This window comes from Trachypithecus francoisi, unplaced genomic scaffold, assembly GCF_009764315.1.
Source record: "Trachypithecus francoisi isolate TF-2019V2 unplaced genomic scaffold, Tfra_2.0 Lachesis_group15, whole genome shotgun sequence".
In the NCBI taxonomy this organism is placed as follows: domain Eukaryota; kingdom Metazoa; phylum Chordata; class Mammalia; order Primates; family Cercopithecidae; genus Trachypithecus; species Trachypithecus francoisi.
Window position 1 is genome coordinate 25621939 of NW_022681460.1, and position 18181 is coordinate 25640119.

The following is an 18181-nucleotide window of genomic DNA, read 5'->3' on the forward strand; positions in this document are numbered from 1 at the left end:
AATATTTATTCAAGAAAACCGAATTAATCTTAGTTATAACAGTGGGATTCTGTGGCACTTGAGGCACAACCCTCTCCCTTCCCTAACCCCCCGCTGAGACTGACAGTGGTTCCACTCTGGGCATGTGTGGCCAAGAAGATGGGGCACTCTCTTCCCACAGCTGCCAGTCAAGGGTTATGATGTACCTCTCTCGCTGTGGGTCCTCTGCATTTCTTATCTCCCACCCAAGGTCTGTGTTTCTAAAGCTAAAATTCAAGCAAGTGTGGCCTAGAGGTAGGGGGCTTTCTTCTACCCACCCTCCACTCACAGAGCCATGCTCTACCGTAGGCATGGCAGGCTGAGAGTACCGGAGTCTCTACTACTCTTGTTTCAGCTCACAGGGCAGAAGTTTTGCACCAGATGAGGCAAGCCAAGACCAGAGGCTACTGTCACTGTCCAGTCCCTAGCTTCAGAGCAGTGGGTTAGAGATTTTTTTCCCAGGGGAAGAGGCAGGCCACAGGGCATAGAGTTCTAAAGCTCTACCCAAAGGAACTGACTTTGTTTAGACACACATGGGGAAGTTCAAACCAAAGGGCACTCTAGAAAACAATGAGAATTTTGGTGTTAAGAAGAAGGTTGTAGCCAGGAAAGCAAAAAATTAAACTGTAGACCATCTACTTTACCAGAGAGATCCAAGAAAAGAGATAGCTAAGGAGAGCCTTTCTGGATTCAGGGTAAACTTCATAGTCTGGCCAAAGAAACTGTCCATGCAAAGGAACCTACATTTAATTGAATCAGACTGCAGAATAATTTATACCACCAGGCATTGTTGAAAACGATAGAACAATCATCAGGCAGTTAATAGAGACTAATTACTAACTTCTAGTGAGGTATAGGAATATTGCTCCTATTTTGCTCTACTACATCTTTTAACTTTTTGTGGTACTAATGTTATGCATCTGTATATATTACAAATATAGCAATAGATTGTTATGATTACTATGTTACATAATTTTATGTCTGCTAAGGAAGTTGAGAGAAGAAAGGAGAGCAAATGTACATTTATATGTTTTGTTATATGACTTTCCTTTTATCCTTTCTGGGTTACTCTTCATCTATTCCCTTGGATTCCTTTGTTCTGCTATTGCTAAATGTATTACATTTTTATATGGTATAGGCTGAACAACACTATTATATAAAAGTTGTTTTATATAATTTCTTTTTAAATACATTAATAGAAAAAAAGGCATTTTCTCATAATCACAATGCAATAGATCTAACAAAATTAACTGTAATTCCCTAATATCATCCAGCCCTTAGTCTTTAAATGCATTTCCAGAATTGCTAAGAAAATTTTAGCTATAAGGCCAGGTGTGGTGGCTCACACCTGTAATCCCAGCACTTTGGGAGGCCGAGGCAGGTGGATCACCTGAGGCCAAGAGTTTAAGACCAGCCTGACCAACATGGTGAAACCCCGTCTCTACTAAAAATACAAAAATTAGCCAGACTTGGTGGTGTGTGCCTGTAATCCCAGCTACTCAGGAGGCAGGGGAATCGCTTGAACCTGAGAAGCAGAGGTTGCAGAGGGGCCGAGATCACACCATTGCACTCCAGCCTGGGCGACAGAGCGAGACTCCGTCTCAAAATAAAAAATAAAAAAAATAAAAAATAAAAAAAGCGGGAGGGTGGAGAATTTTAGCTAAGACAGAAAATAATTATTTAAAATTCTATGAAGGGTGTGAAAATAAAGATAACTTTTCTTGTTGACTGATCAGAGAGGGACTCATTTTCTTCCATGTATGGCCACTGCCATTTTTGTCATATTTTAATGCCATGCTTTAAAAACTAGATGCCTATTTTGATTGTATTTTAGTTCTTTTTCTGGGCGATCACCAGAAGTAGGGCAAAGTATTTTTTTATGTTTTGTTACTGTGCTATATTTCTTTGTTCTTGGCAGCTCTAGGGAAAGGTTTGGTAGCAGGAAGTATGAAAAATTCTGGTTAGAAAGAGTTTCTAGCCTTCTACCTAAAACTTAGGTGTTACAAGTAGCCAGGAACTGAGTGTAAGTGGTGAAAAAGACAGCAGAGATTGTGATCTAATTGAAATAATTTTTGAAAAATGCTATGACATTTTCCAGATAACCTACATTTAAAGCAATGTTTTTCAAATGAGATTTGAAATAGGAAGAATGTCTGAATCACCTAGGGACATTTTCAAAATACACATGCTCACCCCTGCAAGAGCTGCTCAGGATATGAACAGAAGGATGAGATGCTGAGGCTGTGGGCGGACACATTCTGAAAACAGTGCCCCTCATGTAGCCTGGCTCCCCTTCCAACCCTGACGAGAAAAAGTACCAGAACCATTGATTTAAACACATCTAAGTTACCTTTCAAGGCCATGATATTACAGAGTTATTTGTTTCTTAAAAGTCACTTTGAACTAAACTATAGTAAATCGGTCATTTTTAAGGATATAATTTTAATTGAATAAGCATATTAATAACTCATTGTTACAAATCAAAAGAAAGGAAAGTTCATTTTCTCTGGGGAAATGCCCAGCCATGACTCCACTTATAAAATACAGAAGAGATGTGACTATGTTTTCCCAAGCATTCATTTCTGTGTGCAAGATGTATCTTGTTGTGGCTTAATGTTTCTATTATGTTACGCATATTCAATAACAGAAATTTGTCTCCATAGTGAACTTTGGAAATCTTTTAAAATTGGAACAAATTATTAGCCTTTGGCAAACAAGTTGTCTGAGCTTTGTCAGATGAATTTTGCATGCATCAGGAATGCTGGCTACTTGGGTTCCAGTTAGAGCTGGGGATATTTGTTTATTCTTTTATTGGTGGTCTTTTTAAGTTTGAATGCCAGTTTAGTAATAATCTTTGCTGAAATAGATCTCAGAACATGATGTATCAAAAATATTCCAGAAAGCCTTGCTTTGGGGATTTAGGTTTGAATGTAGGTAACATTTCTATTTTCTTTTGACAGATTTTTGGAGCATATGCAACTCATCCTTTCAAGTTCAGTGACCACTATTACGGCACAGGAGAAACTTTTCTATACACATTCAGCCCACATTTCAAGGTACTTAGATAGGAGAAATATCCAACTCCCATATGTCACAGTGTCCGCAGTTGGGGAAGGGGATAGGCATTGGGGCAGTTAGCTGTTCTGTAACTTCTCCTGAACTGACTCCAAGCTGGGTCAGCCCTTTATGACTGTAGCTCACAAACTGCTTGGGGTCCTGGCCTTCTGGGCTGCTCAGGCTGGGATCCAAAGAGTCACAGGTCAGAGACACCATGTGTCTGAAAGGTCTTCCTTCCTTCATAACCCCTTGGGAGGTCTCATCCTGGTGTGGGCCAAGTCTGGCAGTCAGAAACTTCCTCAGTCAATGGGGTGAGGTGGTTCCCTTTTACACATAGATACTATTTCGTATTTCCTCATTGCTAATTCTCCAGATTAAAATGTCTGTTTTCTTTTTTGTGTTTCTTCCCCAAGGTCTTTAAGTGGAGTGGAGAAAATTCGTATTTTATCAATGGAGACATAAGTTCTTTAGAACTTGGTGGTGGAGGGTAAGGTTTTTGTTGTTTTTGTTTTCTTATTGTTATTTTACCACCTGACCTGAGTGGGTCTGTTTTGACCCACGTAGTTAAAACTTCGGTGTCAGGTTATTTTAGCTAGTCCATGTGCTTAGAGGAATTAGGACAGTGGCCTAACACGTGACACAAAGAATCAAAGATAGAATATTTATGTATCTAAATGAGGGACTGTTACCACTTGTCTTTTAGGAAGACTAGTCATTTAAATGAAATAAAGGAAATGTATCCTGGTTTTATAAGCAGTTAGGAATTTTGCCTGTCAATAGTATAAAGGAAAGAAGATGGGGACAAGAGAGAACAGTGTGCCATGTGCCATGTAAGATAGAAGTGTTTTCACCATTTTTTTTTTTTAACCTTTTCAGGGGACGATTTGGTTTATGGCTAGATGCTGATTTATACCATGGACGAAGCAACTCTTGCAGCACTTTCAATAATGATATTCTTTCCAAAAAGGAAGACTTCATAGTTCAGGATCTGGAGGTGTGGGCATTTGAGTGAAATTCAGACTGCCTTAAAGTACAACATTTAAAAGACTGGGTTTGACCAGCCCTCCTAAAGCTGGCTGGAAAAAGAAGCCCCAGCCCAGGCTGCCTCATCCCACCCCAATGCTTCCCTTTTGCCATCATCTCAGAGCATGATCACATTGCAGAAAGATTCTGGAAGGTCCACATGGAGGGCAGACATTGAAGAAAGAAACTTAAAATCCAGGTTGTTGAAAAGACTTTGTACTTCCACTTCCTTCAAATCCATACAGTGAGGAATCAGAGTGTTTATGGATATATGAGTTGAATGCAATTTTTATTTTTGGTAACTGTGAAAAAAAAAGATACTGTGGATATATACATGCCTTGTGTATTTATCAGCATAATTTTCATTACCAAAATGTACAGCTATTATTTGCCATGGAAAAAGTTAGTCTCATTTAGAAAAATTGTAAGTGCACAGCACTTAAAGGGAATATATGAGGTTTTTTAAAAAAAAAAAACTTTTATTTATTATTTGTAGTGTATTGTCTGAAATGTGTCAGCAGTTTTTTTTCTTTTAATGTGTCAAATCTTGAAATATTAAATGTATACATTTTGTGCTATGTTTTGGGAACAAATCTGTTTGATTTATATAGTTTTATATTGAATTTTTTTTTGCCCTGATTGTTTAGGGTGATAGGTCTTAAGCAGCATATATCTATGTATCTGTATGTGGATATATAAAGATATATGTGTGTGTGTATGTATATGTACATATACATATATATGAGTGTATAATTCTAAATTTCTAAAAACTCATTATGAATATTCATCAATTTGACTATTATAGGCCAGCTTTCCATTTAGTCAATAAAAGGGTACATTTTTAGTTACTTACCTTGAACATATTCGTGTGAAAAAGAATACATCATTTCTCACAGTCTTAAGTTGATATTTATAGAAATGAATACCTTTGTGAACATAGACTTAGAACAAATCCTGCTTTTGAAAAAAAAAGTTTTGCTTCTTATAAAATCATGTGTGTTAATAACAAAAACTTTATTTTCGGAATGTTCTTTGTATAACTATTCCAAGCTTTTACATTAACAAGCAGGCCTCTGTCTTAAAAGAGACTCAGTATATTAATTTCTGCATTTTTAAAATCAAATGAAAAACGTCAAATTGGACCAGTTGTCTTGGTTTGTAGACTCATTTATTTGAGAAAAAAAATACAAAGAAATGCATTCATATCAAAATTGGAATAGAAAGGAAAACCTATTTTTAAGATATCAACTTATTTTCACATCATAAAACATCTATTACTTAAAATAAAGGGCCAGGCACGGTGGCTTTTGCCTGTAATCTCAGCACTGTATCAGGCCGAGGCACGTGGATCACTCAAGGTCACAAGTTTGAGACCAGTCTGGCCAACATGGTGAAACCCTTTCTCTACTAAGAGTACAAAAATTAGCCGGGTATGTGACGGGTGCCTGTAATCCCAGCTACTTGGGAGGCTGAGGCAGGAGAATTGCTTGAATCCGGGAGGTGGAGGTTGTAGTGAGCCAAGATCGTGCCACTGCACTCTATCCTGGGTGACAGCAAGACTCTGTCTCAAAAATAGTAACAATAATAATAATAAAGACTTAACCAATATTATTGATTACCAGACTTTTATGAAAGCCGAAGACTGCTTGCTAGTAGGAAAAAAATTCTAATAATAGCCAAAGCTGAAAAATGGTCTGTCATAAATTATTTCCCCAGTAATTTTTGAAAGGAAAAATTTTATAACAAGTACTATTTGCATATCCGCATTTAAAAAAACAATTCTTAGAATATTTCCTTTACTTTATTCTCCTATTTTAGACAATTTGTAAAAGAGAACAAATTGTCCAGTGGCCTCCTGTCAGATCAACAATTATTATACTCCTTACATTCCATGCAAATGTAAATGAATGCTAGAAAATTTTAAATCTGTAGCCTGGGCGTACATTTCACTCAAGCTCTCCTACTGAGAACTCTTGACTAACAGCATACTGGCAGTTTCACCTTAGCCTGCTCGCTAAATAATGTGTTGGTGTGAGATATCAGGAATGTCTCATGATATCACGTTTACCATTTACACCATCTGCAACCATATGCTATTAATAAATAAAATGGAAAAAAACAAAATGGTCATTTTGCATATACTTCACTCTGACCTAGTTTAGTCCATGATACTATAATTGTGAGAGCATATCCACATGCTGTGTTCTCTATGTAAAGCAGTATTGTCCATTCAGAAATGTGTGACCCTTCATTTATGGATATTGACTATATGTAATGCAGTGCTATCCCAATATTTTCAATAAAGGAATTTATGCATTCAATGATTTTCTTTCCCAAAGATTCATTCATCAGGTATTTACTGGGTACCAGAGTGTTTACTTTTGTGAGAGGATGGTGAAACATCCAAGACTAAACAAGGTCCAGAGCTCATGTTTTCACTGCTGCCCTGGAAACTCCCTCTTCATTCCCTGTAGCCACCCTCCTAATTGTCTCATCAGTGCATGGAAACTGCTCTTGTTATATTTACCAGAGATAACTCTTGGCTGTATCTAACAGTCTCTTTTCTAATCTTTCTAGCTGTACTATGAATGACGACTTCCTCCTCTCAACATCTGTCTTAACCTACTTCGTAATTTCCATGAGAGACACCTTAATCTCTGATCAATTTTCTTTGGCATCCTGACACCTAGGCCCTAGATGTCAGGCTAGATGAAGACCCCAAGCAGTCTTCATTGCTTCATAATTCCTCAGTTCATAAGTCCATATCAAAGGACTTGGGTGGGAGGGAGCAACCAAATGTTTCTTCAGACTCTGTTGAAAATGATTAGATGCATCTCCATGCTACAAGCCACCAGAGACATCCTGCACTATTATAAGTATACCTTCCCTTAATTTCATTTCCCTCTCCTTGATGCCTTTTAAAGTTTTACAGACACATTGATATGGTTTGGCTCTGTGTCCCCACTAACATGTCATTGGAATTGTAATCCCCACATGTTGAGGGAGGGACCTGGTGGGATGTGATTAGAACATAGGGGTGGTTTCCCCCATGCTGTTCTCATGATAGTGAGAGAGTTTTCATGTGATCTGACTGTTTAAAAGTGTTGGGCAGTTCCACCCTCACTCTCTCCTGCTGCCATGTAAGATGCGCCTTGCTTCCCCTTTGCCTTCTGCCATGATTGTAAGTTTCCTGATGCCTACCCAGCCATGTGAAACTGTGAGTCCATTAAACCTCTTTTCTTTATAAATAACCCAGTCTCAGGTAGTTCTTTATAGTAGTGTGAAATGGACTAATACACACATGAAACAGCATTAAGAAAAGAATTACTCTCCTTTTGAGGAAGGCATTGAGAATCTCTTAAGCCAGAAAGGGGTGTTATGTTTCATGCTTTTCTTAGGATGCCTAACCTATTTTTACCAACTTAATTCGATACAGAAAGGTAAGGAGGTCAGAAACCAAGGGAAATTCCAGAAAACTCAAGAAAAGTGAAGCCACACTCATTTCTTGTACGTGTATCAAAAGTGCCTTTGACCACTTCCTTCTGCCCAGTGAGGTCACATACTCTTAATCAGAGGACGCCCTGACTTCAAAGCATCACATTCTGTGTCACCTCCTGGCTTATGACCATTATTCATAGTAAGCCCCTAACAGAAGGTGTCTCTACTGAAAAAAATAAGCTTCACTCCTTCACACCAAACTCTTAAGATCTTATTCCCTTTCTATTTCAAATCTCTAGTGGTTCAGAATAAAAATTAGATATGAGCTCTCTGGTATGGTCAATCAACCCAACAAGATATTGTCTCTTGACAATATCTTTGAGGACTTTTTGTTTCTCTCTTGGATCAGCACCGTTCAATAGAACATTCTACAATGATAGAAATGTTTCACAAATTTTCACTGTCCTTAATGATAGCCACTAGCTACCGTATTAATGTTGAACAATTGAAATGTGCCTTGGGTGACTGAGGAGCTGAAATTTTTATTTAATTTTAGTTTATTTAAATAGCCACATGTGACTGGTGGCTACCACATTGAACAGCACACCTCTAGATCAAGATGTTATTGCCAAATTGTATTTTCATTGGCAATTAAGTCAGACTATGACTCCTTCACCAGAAGAGAACCTTTAGTTCCCAGCACTTTGTCCATGCCATTACACATCTTCACACAGATTGGTACCATCTAAGGTTATCTAATATGTCTCTCACTGTTTAGGTAGTTAGCTTATAAAGTGACCAGAGAGCTGAGTTCCCTAACAGTCTCCCTAAACTGAAAAATTGGATCAACATGGGATTACAGGTCCCCATCTCTAATCAAAGGTAATGAAAATGGGCCAGGTGTAGTGACTCACACTAATCCCAGCACTTTGGGAGGTCGAGGAGGATGGATCATCTTAACTCAGGAGTTCAAGTCCAGGCTGGGCAACATGATGAAAACTTGTCTCTAGAAAAAAAAAAGAAAAATTAGCCAGGTGTGGCAGCATGCACCTGTAGTCCCAGCTACTCAGGGCAGAGGCAGGAGGATCACTTGAGCCTGGGAAATCGAGGCTGCAGTGAATCAAAATCATGCCATTGCACTCCATCCTGGGTGAGAGAGTGAAGCCCCTTCTCTTAAAAATGAGGCTGAGTGTGGTGGCTTACGCCTGTAATCTCAGCACTTTGGGAAACCAAGGCAGGTGGATCACCTGAGGTCAGGAGTTCGAGACCAGCCTGACCAACATGGAGAAACCCTGTCTCTACTAAAAATACAAAATTACAAAATACTAAAAATACAAAATTAGCCAGGCTTGGTGGCGCATGCCTGTAATCCCAGCTGCTCGGGAGGCTGAGGCAGGAGAATAGCTTGAATCCAGGAGGCGGAGGTTGCGGTGAGCAGAGATTGCACCATTGCACTGCAGCCTGGGCAACAAAAGCAAAACTCCATCTCAAAAACAACAACAACAACAACAAAAGAAAGGTAATGAAAACCTCTCCTAGTGCCCAGGCCTTGTCTGACATAAAGTTTTCCAGGCACAGCCTTCCTCACGTGGTTTTGTTCCTGTGCTGGGCATTCCTCCGCTTATGGCAGCACTGTAGTATATCATATCCCTTACCAGGCACCCTCTACAGTGCACGATGGTCCGCTGAAAATATGAACAACCCATTCCTTACATAGAATTGTGCATTCAGTCCCAAACCAACAGGAATAATGGAACATCTCGGAATGCCTTACACAGTGCTATTCAGTGACCAATGAAGATTCAGTAATCAACCTTCCTTAGCAAGTTTGGCAGCTGGGATGCCCACTAGCCCTTCAAAGAACCTGCCTGTACGTGGAGAAAGTTTTCAATAGCAACTTGTTAGAATAAAAGGCAATCAAAAGCCATAGGGGATAACCCATGAGATAACTTTAGCGTCCGATTTACCATCAACAAGGTCCCATCATTTCATCAATCTCTTCACTTCCAGGGTTAGAAAAAGTAACCCTGACCTAGCTTGACATAACCTTTGAGGAAAATGCTAAACAAGAAACACAAGAAACATGTTCACTGTCAACAAGCTTAGCTGATAAAGCATGTCTTCTTGTGCCTCTACAGCTAAAAAAATCTTCACCTTGACATCACTTTGAAAATATAGGAATTCAGCCAAGTAATTCAGCTTTCCATCTCCATGGCAGTCCTTCTTGGCTTAACCTTATTTTCTACTGGCTGATGGATCAGCCACATTTTACCCCACAGTTGCCTGAGATCAGCCCTTTTAGGTTTAAAGACAGCAATTAAGAAGAGTGTTTCAACAAAGATATGCTGTTATGCTGTGTTGAGGTTTTGTGTTGAACTTGAGAGCTGTTAGAAGGCCCTGTTATTACTCCACGTGCAAAAAGGCCCAGTCTTGTTCTCTTGTAGCATCTTGTTTTTCCATTAGATCCTGCAAAAGGTCAGAAAAGTGGATAGGTTTGACCTGGAAGTATCCTAGAAAGAGTTTGGGGTATATGATATGAGCCCCTTTGCAGGTTACATAATTAGATCACCCAGGTAGACAATGCTAAAAATTTCTAAAGACTTCAAGAAGCATGGCTGGGTGCAGAGGTTCATGCCTGCAATCCCAGCACTTTGGGAGGCCGAGGTGGACAGATCACTTGAGATCAGGAGTTCAAGACCAGCCTGGTCAACATGGCAAAACCCTATCTCTACTAAAAATACAAAATTAGCTGGGCATGGTGGCAGACACCTCTAATCACAGCTACTCATGAGGCTGAGGCAGGAGAATCACTTGAACCTGGGAGGCAGAGGTTGCAATGAGCCGAGATTGTGTCACTGCTCTCCAGCCTGAGCGATGGAGTGAGACATCGTCCCAAAAAAAAACAAAAAGCTAAAAGACTTCAAGAAGAAACAAAGCATGGTTAAGGTATGGATTCTCCAGAGTCAAATGTCCAAAGTTTGAATCTCAGCTCTAGAGCTTACTAGCTATGTGACTAGCTATTTTACCTCTGTGTGCTTCAATTTTCTTATCTGTAATGTGGGGATAACAATAACAACCACCCATAATCATACAATGATTAATGCACTTAAAATAGCCTGTCATGAAATAAGCATTACTAAGCACTAGGTAAATAAAATAATGGAGAAATTCCTTCATCTTATGGAGGAATCACCTAGTGATGTAACTAACAGTTGCAAAGGAAAGTTCATCTTTTAAGATAATAACTTATTTAGTTTTTAGAACTAATTTCAGAAATATTGTAATGCCTCTTATTTGCTGTTTAAATTTTTTAACTAAGGTTTTGTTTCCTTCTTTTTTAATTTAAAAGTAATATATGTTTACGGTAAAATTTTTAAACTGTACAGAAGAGAATTCAGTAAAAGGCAATGTTTCCCTTTCTATATTTTCAGTGGTAACAATCACAAAAATTCTGTTTCCTTATAGAGCATTATTATGCATATATAAGCTAATTTATATCTTCTTCATGTAAAAGGAAATGTACTCTATATACTATTCTTCAGTTTGCCTCTTTAACAATATGATGTGAACATTTTATATCAATATATGTAGCCATCTCATTCTTCATTGCATGGCTCTATCATTGTTTAACAGTCTTCATTAATGGACCCTTTTTTGGCTGTTACAAACAATTCTTAGGAACAACCTTGTATCTAGAGCTTTGTGCATTTATGAATTGCATATTCATAGGATAATTTTTATTAGCGAGTCAGAGTAAAAGTACCTTTTATTTTATAACATGCTATCAATTATTCCTCCTCAAAAATTACATTAGTTGGCCAGGTGCGGTGGCTTACACCTGCAATCCCAGAATTCTGGGAGGCCAAGGTGGGCGAATCACAAGGTCAGGAGAAGACCAACCTGGCCAACACAGTGAAACCTCATCTCCACTAAAAATACAAAAACTTAGCCAGGTGCAGTGGTGGGTGCCTATAATCCCAGCTACTCAGGAGGCTGAGGCAGGAGAATCACTTGAACCAGGGAGGCAGTGGTTGCAGTGAGCTGAGGATCGCACCATTGCACTCCAGCCTGGGCGACAGTGCAAGACTCTGTCTCAAAATAAATAAATAAAAATAAATAAATTACATTAGTTAACATCAACTGTGTATGAGCATGCCAGTTACCACACAGCCTCACCAATACTGGTTATGTCAATCTCTTTTTATTCTTTGCCCAAATGGTATCTGTTTTAATTTTCACTCTTTAATCATAAATGAGGTTGAACATCTTTCCACATGTATTGCCTATTTGTATGTCCTTTTTCCTGAATAGTCTGTCCATGCCCTTTGTCCATTTTTTATTAGTTATTTATCTTCTTGCAGAGTTGTAAGTGTTCTTTGTATATTCACAAAATTAGCCCTTTGTCATATATATTGCAAATATTTTGCTAGTTTATATTTTAAAACACTTTTTATATATGAGTTTATTATAATTTCTTTGTAGTCAGATTTATAATTTCTAGACCATACTTTTTCAAATCAAGCCTGAGGACTAAGCTCTGATTTTTTTATCTTACCCAAATTCCTACCTAAGGGGTCTGGGGAGTCATGCCCTGCAAACCACAAATTATCATCAGATGGGTTTTATTTGATGCTATATATTGTGACTTACTTTTCAGTCTGACTCTGGCATAACATTATGAAACAAGGAAAAAATATTTAACCTCAAAATATATTTCCTTGCCATACCTTGAAATTGCCCTGCAAAGTCCCTTGTGGGAAAAATTCACATTCCATAGAGCATCTCCTTCCCCCTTTGTTTTCCTTCCTTTCTTTCTAGATCCAGGAGATAATCAGCTAAGAGCCAGGCACTCTTTTAAGTCCAATAAGAGAAAATTTACAACCTGCTCTCTCTGAAGGCTGCTGTTTGAGAGTTTCCTCTGCACAATAAAACTTGGTCTCCACAATCCTTTGTCTTTAACCTAAACACTCCTTTCTATCGGTCTCAGGTCTTTAGACAAACTCAACCAATTGTCAACCAGAAAATGTTTAAATTTACCTATAGCCTGAAAGCCCCTGCTTTGAGTTGTCCCGCCTTTCTGAACCAAACCAATGTATTACTTAAATGTATTTGATGTTTCATGCCTTCCTAAAATATATAAAACCAAGCTGTACCCCAACCACCTTGGGCATGTGTTCTCAGGACCTCCTGAGGGCTGTATCATTGGCTGTGGTCACTCATATTTGGCTCAGAATAAATCTTTTAATATTTTTTACAGAGTTTGACTCTTTTCGTTAACAAGTCAAATTCGTTCAGCATAATTTTCACTTCTCAAACGTCTCCCAAAATTATGAATTAACAGCATCTTTATCAAAATGCATCCTCTTGCTTCTTCTATGCTAAACTGCATCTTAACAAATACTTCAGAACATTTAGAAATAACCTTCTTGGGGCCGGGCGCGGTGGCTCAAGCCTGTAATCCCAGCACTTTGGGAGGCCAAGACGGGCGGATCACGAGGTCAGGAGATCGAGACCATCCTGGCTAACATGGTGAAACCTCGTCTCTACTAAAAAATACAAAAAACTAGCCGGGCGAGGTGGCGGGCGCCTGTAGTCCCAGCTACTCGGGAGGCTGAGGCAGGAGAATGGCGTGAACCTGGGAGGCGGAGCTTGCAGTGAGCTGAGATCCGGCCACTGCACTCCAGTCCGGGCGACAGAGCGAGACTCTGCCTCAAAAAAAAAAAAAAAAAAAAAAAAGAAATAACCTTCTTGGAATCAATTTTACTTTGCACTGGCCTCTTAACATTCCTTTAATGCATGTGAACATCTTCAGGAAAGATCTGAGGGCAAGAACTGAATGTTCACCTCAATGACATCCTCTAGTGAGGAAGCGAGGACTAAGCAAGGTTGATGAACAGATATCTACCTAGATCTCCAGACCCTGTCACAATGCCTGGCTAAGGAGCAACTTATATACTAATAATAGTGATGAAGAGGAGGAGGAGGAGGACAGGTAACATTTACTTAGGATGACTATCAACCCTCCGTTTTACATACATTATCTTATTTGATCTGCAAAATGAAGATAGTACAATTATTATCTCTGTTTTAGAGACAAGGAAACTGATTCCTCAGAAGGGTAGGTAACTTGCCTAATATCACAAAGTTAATGAGGGTCACAGTGAGGATATCTCTGTTACTTTGGGCCCTAGAGCTGTTACATTGGGCCTCAGAGCTGACCTCTTACTTATAATAGTATGCTAGCATTGTTCACTTTTCACAATGTTTCCACCACCTGGATACCCACATTCTGCTTAGCCACCTTAGCTACCATGATGCACAGTCCTGTACTCTAGAAAGAAAGCTCCTGAATGGCTGGAAAACTCCTCTATGACCAACTGTGTCTTATTCATCTTTATAGCCCCAAAGCCTGGCAGGGTGCATGGCACTTAGGAAGCTTTCAAGAAGTGCTTGTCGGGTTTAACAGAATGGAAGTGCAGAGTGAGGGAAACCAGCCCCAGGGAAGTTAATGGATTTGTCCAGTATCCTACAACTAAGTGGCAGAGCTGGGACTAAAACACAGGGTTTGGATTCCCAGCTCTCCTCCCCTGCCCCACATACACTGCTGAATTACAAATTTACCAGCATTATTCTTAAGAGGAAGCACTGTGATGCTGGAAGGAATGATCCCCCTTCTAGCTGCTGGTTCTTCCTTTAAGGTTTTAAGGGTGAAAGTAAACAAATGCTGGGAAGGAGATTTCTGGGTGATGATTGTCCCGGGGGAGAATTCCTTTATTTTCTTGTCTCTTATTAAGTTATTAGCATTCTGAATAATGTAGACTGAAGGAAAATTCCAGGGCCTCAGGGCGTTAGGGCGTTGGCAGTGAGTCACATTCTGGGTTTCCAAAAATCATACTTGGAAAATGGCTCGGAAGAGTACTTAAATGAAGTTTAAACTCTCAGTTCATTTTGCACTTAGGTGATAGAGCTGGGAGAAGAATGCAAAGGCATGTGATTAACCGGATTCTCCAGTCCTAACTCGTTATGTTAATTTAGGAAGATATATCTGGCAAAAAAAAAAAAAATGACATTTTGTAAAAAGCATCTTTCATGAAACAGATAATCTAGGCAAAGCAGTACAGTGGCTGGTACTGTGTATGCATGAAAGAAATGTTAGCTAGATCTTGGCACCTTCACGTGTTAGCACAAGTTACTTGAGCTTTCTCTGCCTCAGTTTCCTTATCTATAAAATGAGAGCAATAATACCTACCTCTAATAGAGAATTAAATGGGTTAATATATGTAAAGTGTCATTACATTATACAGCTTTCATTGTTAGAAACATACTCATTTCCTTTGCCTTCAAGATTGTTGTAAGATTCATGGCATTACTGTAGATATGTGTTCCTTGTGTACGTGTGTGTGTGTTTGATATTTCTCATGTGAACATACTTCTCTACCACTATTTATCTACTCTCCTGTCAGTGATAAGGTTGCTTACACTTTTGTGCTTTGGGGGTATGTGAATGTTTGGCTTTGTAAGGTAAATAACATCACAATGTTTTGCAAGGTGATTGCACCGTTTATATGCCCATCAGAGTATCTTGTCCAACACTTGATATTGTTAGACTTAGTTTTTGCCAGTATCAGGCATGTGTAATGTTATCTCATTGTGGCTTTAATTTGCATTTCTCTGATTACTAGTGAGGATGAGCATCTTCAAATGTGTTTCTTAGCCGTTCTTTTTTTCTCTTTTGTGAGATCTCTTTTCATGTCTTCTGCCTGGTAAGTTTTTTTTGTTGTTTGTTTGTTTGTGTTTGGTGAGACAGGGTCTCACTCTGCCACCCTGGTTGGAGTGCAGTGGCGCGATCTCGGCTCACTGCAACCTCTGTATCCCAGGCTCAAGTGATCCTCCCACCTCTCAGCCTCCTGAGTAGCTGGGACCACAGGCACACACCACCATGTCTGGCTAATTTTTTGTGTTTTTTGGTAGAGACAAGGTTTCACCATGTTGCCCAGGCTGGTCTCGAACTCCTGAGCTCAGGCAATCCACCAGCCTCAGCCTTTCAAAGTGCTGGGATTACAGACATGACCCACTGTGCCCAACCTGCCTGTTTTTTAAAGTCTGTCTTCTTGGAAGAGGTCACCTAATGTCCTTGCCATTCCTGCCTTAAAAATAATAGACATTCATCAGTCTATTAATCTTATATACTTTTGATGAGGAAGACAAACAGCTAACATGATGGTATCAGACAGTCTCAGGCCCTACCAGGGAATTTTCTCAAAAGTTCCCTTAAACAGGCAATATAGAGGGAGAGGAATGAAAAAAGAAGATTTTTGTCAGTTTGTGTTTTACTTTGCACATCTGGACATATATTTGCACTTATTAATTTGGTTATACGACTTTTTTAAGGAAATAGCATCAAGAAGTTCAGTCATCATAAGATTAAGCATTTACTGAACACTTATGTTCTAGGTACTATTCTAAGCACTTTATGTATATTACTTCAATCTTCATAATAACTTGTGCTAGTCATGAATAGGTACTACTGCTATTTTCCAGCCAAGGAAAATGGAAGCCATAAAAAATTAAACGATTTATTCAAAATGGAATCACTACTAAGCGGTAGAAATGGGCTTCAAATTGAGGGAGTCTGGATCCCCCAGTCTATGCCTTAAACCACCAGGATAACTACAGGAAATAGAAAGTTAGTTGGGGTTACAGCAGAAAGAGAGAAGCTGTGGTGGGCGCCCAGAAGAAATTCAGGGAATTAGTGGGCCACTAGAGTAGGCTGGATAGAGGAGGAAGTACAGACGGGAGGGTGGCTGGAAGAGTTAAAGAGAGAAAGACCAAGAACAGAAATTGCTACCATGTCAGGAGAGTACAAAAGTTGCCAGGACAAGTGCTGACAGAGCTGTGAACAGTCATTGATGTTCAGGTTTCCAGATAATCCGGGTGATTATAAAGTTTAGATTTGCCACAGAGGTGAGTTGTGTTAAAGAAAATAGAGGCAAAGGGCATTGAAATCCAGGTGTTTGAGAAGCGGTGAGTCATGGACAGTGAAGTTGTCTAAGATAGCAGCAGGAGCTTGGCAGCGTTTGTTAGCCAGGTGCTGAAGCTCTCTGTGAATCTGGGAGTGATCTAGAAGCAGGTAGATGAAGGTGATTATGCTCCATGCTATAGCATGAGACTCCAAAGAGGGCAGAGGACTGGGGACTGTGGCTCATGCCTGTAATTCCAGTACTTTGGGAAGCCGAGGTCACCTGAGGTCAGGAGTTCGAGACCAGCCTGGCCTACCTGATGAAACTCCATCTCTACTGAAAATACAAAATTAGCCAGGCTTGATGGCGCACACTTGTAATTCTGGCTACTTGGGAGGATGAGGCAGAAGAATTGCTTGAACCCAAAAGGTGGAGGTTGCAATGAGCCGAGATCACGCCATAGTACTTGGGTAGGAATGGAATAGCCTGGAGCTGCCAATTAGAAGCTAGGAGAATGCCAGCCCTGCTTCCAAATCTCTCAGCGTGTTGGGAGGAGAGAACAAGCAGTTTTTGCTTGTCAAAGCTCAAGGGAAATAATATTCTTGCAGGAAATCCAAGTTTCAGTTAAGGAAAGAAGGTGAAGGTATTGCTCTGCTAAGAGGTTGAGGGTATAGATTAGAGTAAGTACAATAAAATTGTGTTTTTTACAGTGGAAAGAGCTTCAAAAGAGGTTAACAGTGGAAAAAAGTTTGGGGAAAAGAAGCGTGGGAAAGTTTGGGTATGAGTAAAGACAAATTTTTACCTTGAGGGTAACTAATGAGAACAAGAGTTAGTGGTGTGGATAAGATATTTTGGCCTTGAGATGATGAGGAAATATAGATGTGAGCTTGACAAGAAAATTGACATTAACTTCAAGATGTCGGAGGTATGCTGATTTACATGGTAGCTGTTTCCTGCTGCTTTGGGGGAGATAAGAAATGCCCCCTGGTGCTGCTAAAAGGCCTTCAAGACAGACCCATTATCATCCACCAAGTAAATTCATCTTCCTGTGTCCTATTTTCTCCATTTCTAAAATAGGGATAATAATATCCTCTTCTCTGAGTTGACATGAGAATGAATTTGTGTATATGAAAGTGCCTTAGAAAATTGTAAAATGCCAGATAAAAGTAAGTTAGAAATATGATGGTGTTAGTCACATCAAACTTTGTTTATGCTGAATTCTTTATCAAAAATACAAAGTCCAGGTGTAGACTTGTTCCTGATTAAAAAAAAAAAAAAAAAAGGAAGAAATTACTTTCAATGCTTCAAGGACATGGCTTTTAAGATTAAGATTATAAAAAACAGAAATGTCTGCATTATATTCTGTAGACAAAGCAATTTATCAAAGAAATAGGGATGGGAAAGTTTTGCTTTTGTCATTCTCTCCATTAGAAATAATTTACACTGTTTCCACTTAACAACAGATCGGGACTTCCCTTAATGTCGGGCCACCGGCCAGTATTTGTTCAAAGAGAGCTGTAAGGCAGTTCAGTAATCAGAAACTGGAAATTTCTCTTTTCCCACACAAAAGCACTCCTTCCTCCCCTTATTTTGCCGAGACATTTCACACTTATTGCAACATACGGAGGCCAATATACATGAAACATTTAGTACCAGGCAACAGCCACCTTAGCCTTAAGTATTTC

General features: G+C 39.4%; 1 protein-coding gene across 9 annotated transcripts in view; it reads left to right on the forward strand.

Moving 5' to 3' along the window:
* NCOA7 (nuclear receptor coactivator 7) overlaps positions 1-6422 on the forward strand; it is a 159132-nt gene extending 152710 nt beyond the window's left edge. For 5 of the 9 annotated variants that reach the window (XM_033234471.1, XM_033234473.1, XM_033234470.1 and 2 more), the window contains 3 exons: positions 2979-3074; positions 3489-3562; positions 3952-6422. In XM_033234471.1, the coding sequence (XP_033090362.1) occupies positions 2979-3074; positions 3489-3562; positions 3952-4087 (306 nt within the window). In that variant the 3' untranslated portion in view covers positions 4088-6422. The remainder of the gene's footprint in view (positions 1-2978; positions 3075-3488; positions 3563-3951) is intronic. The other 4 variants (XM_033234469.1, XM_033234474.1, XM_033234475.1 and 1 more) reach the window with 1 other exon arrangement.
* Positions 6423-18181: the final 11759 nt, after the last annotated feature.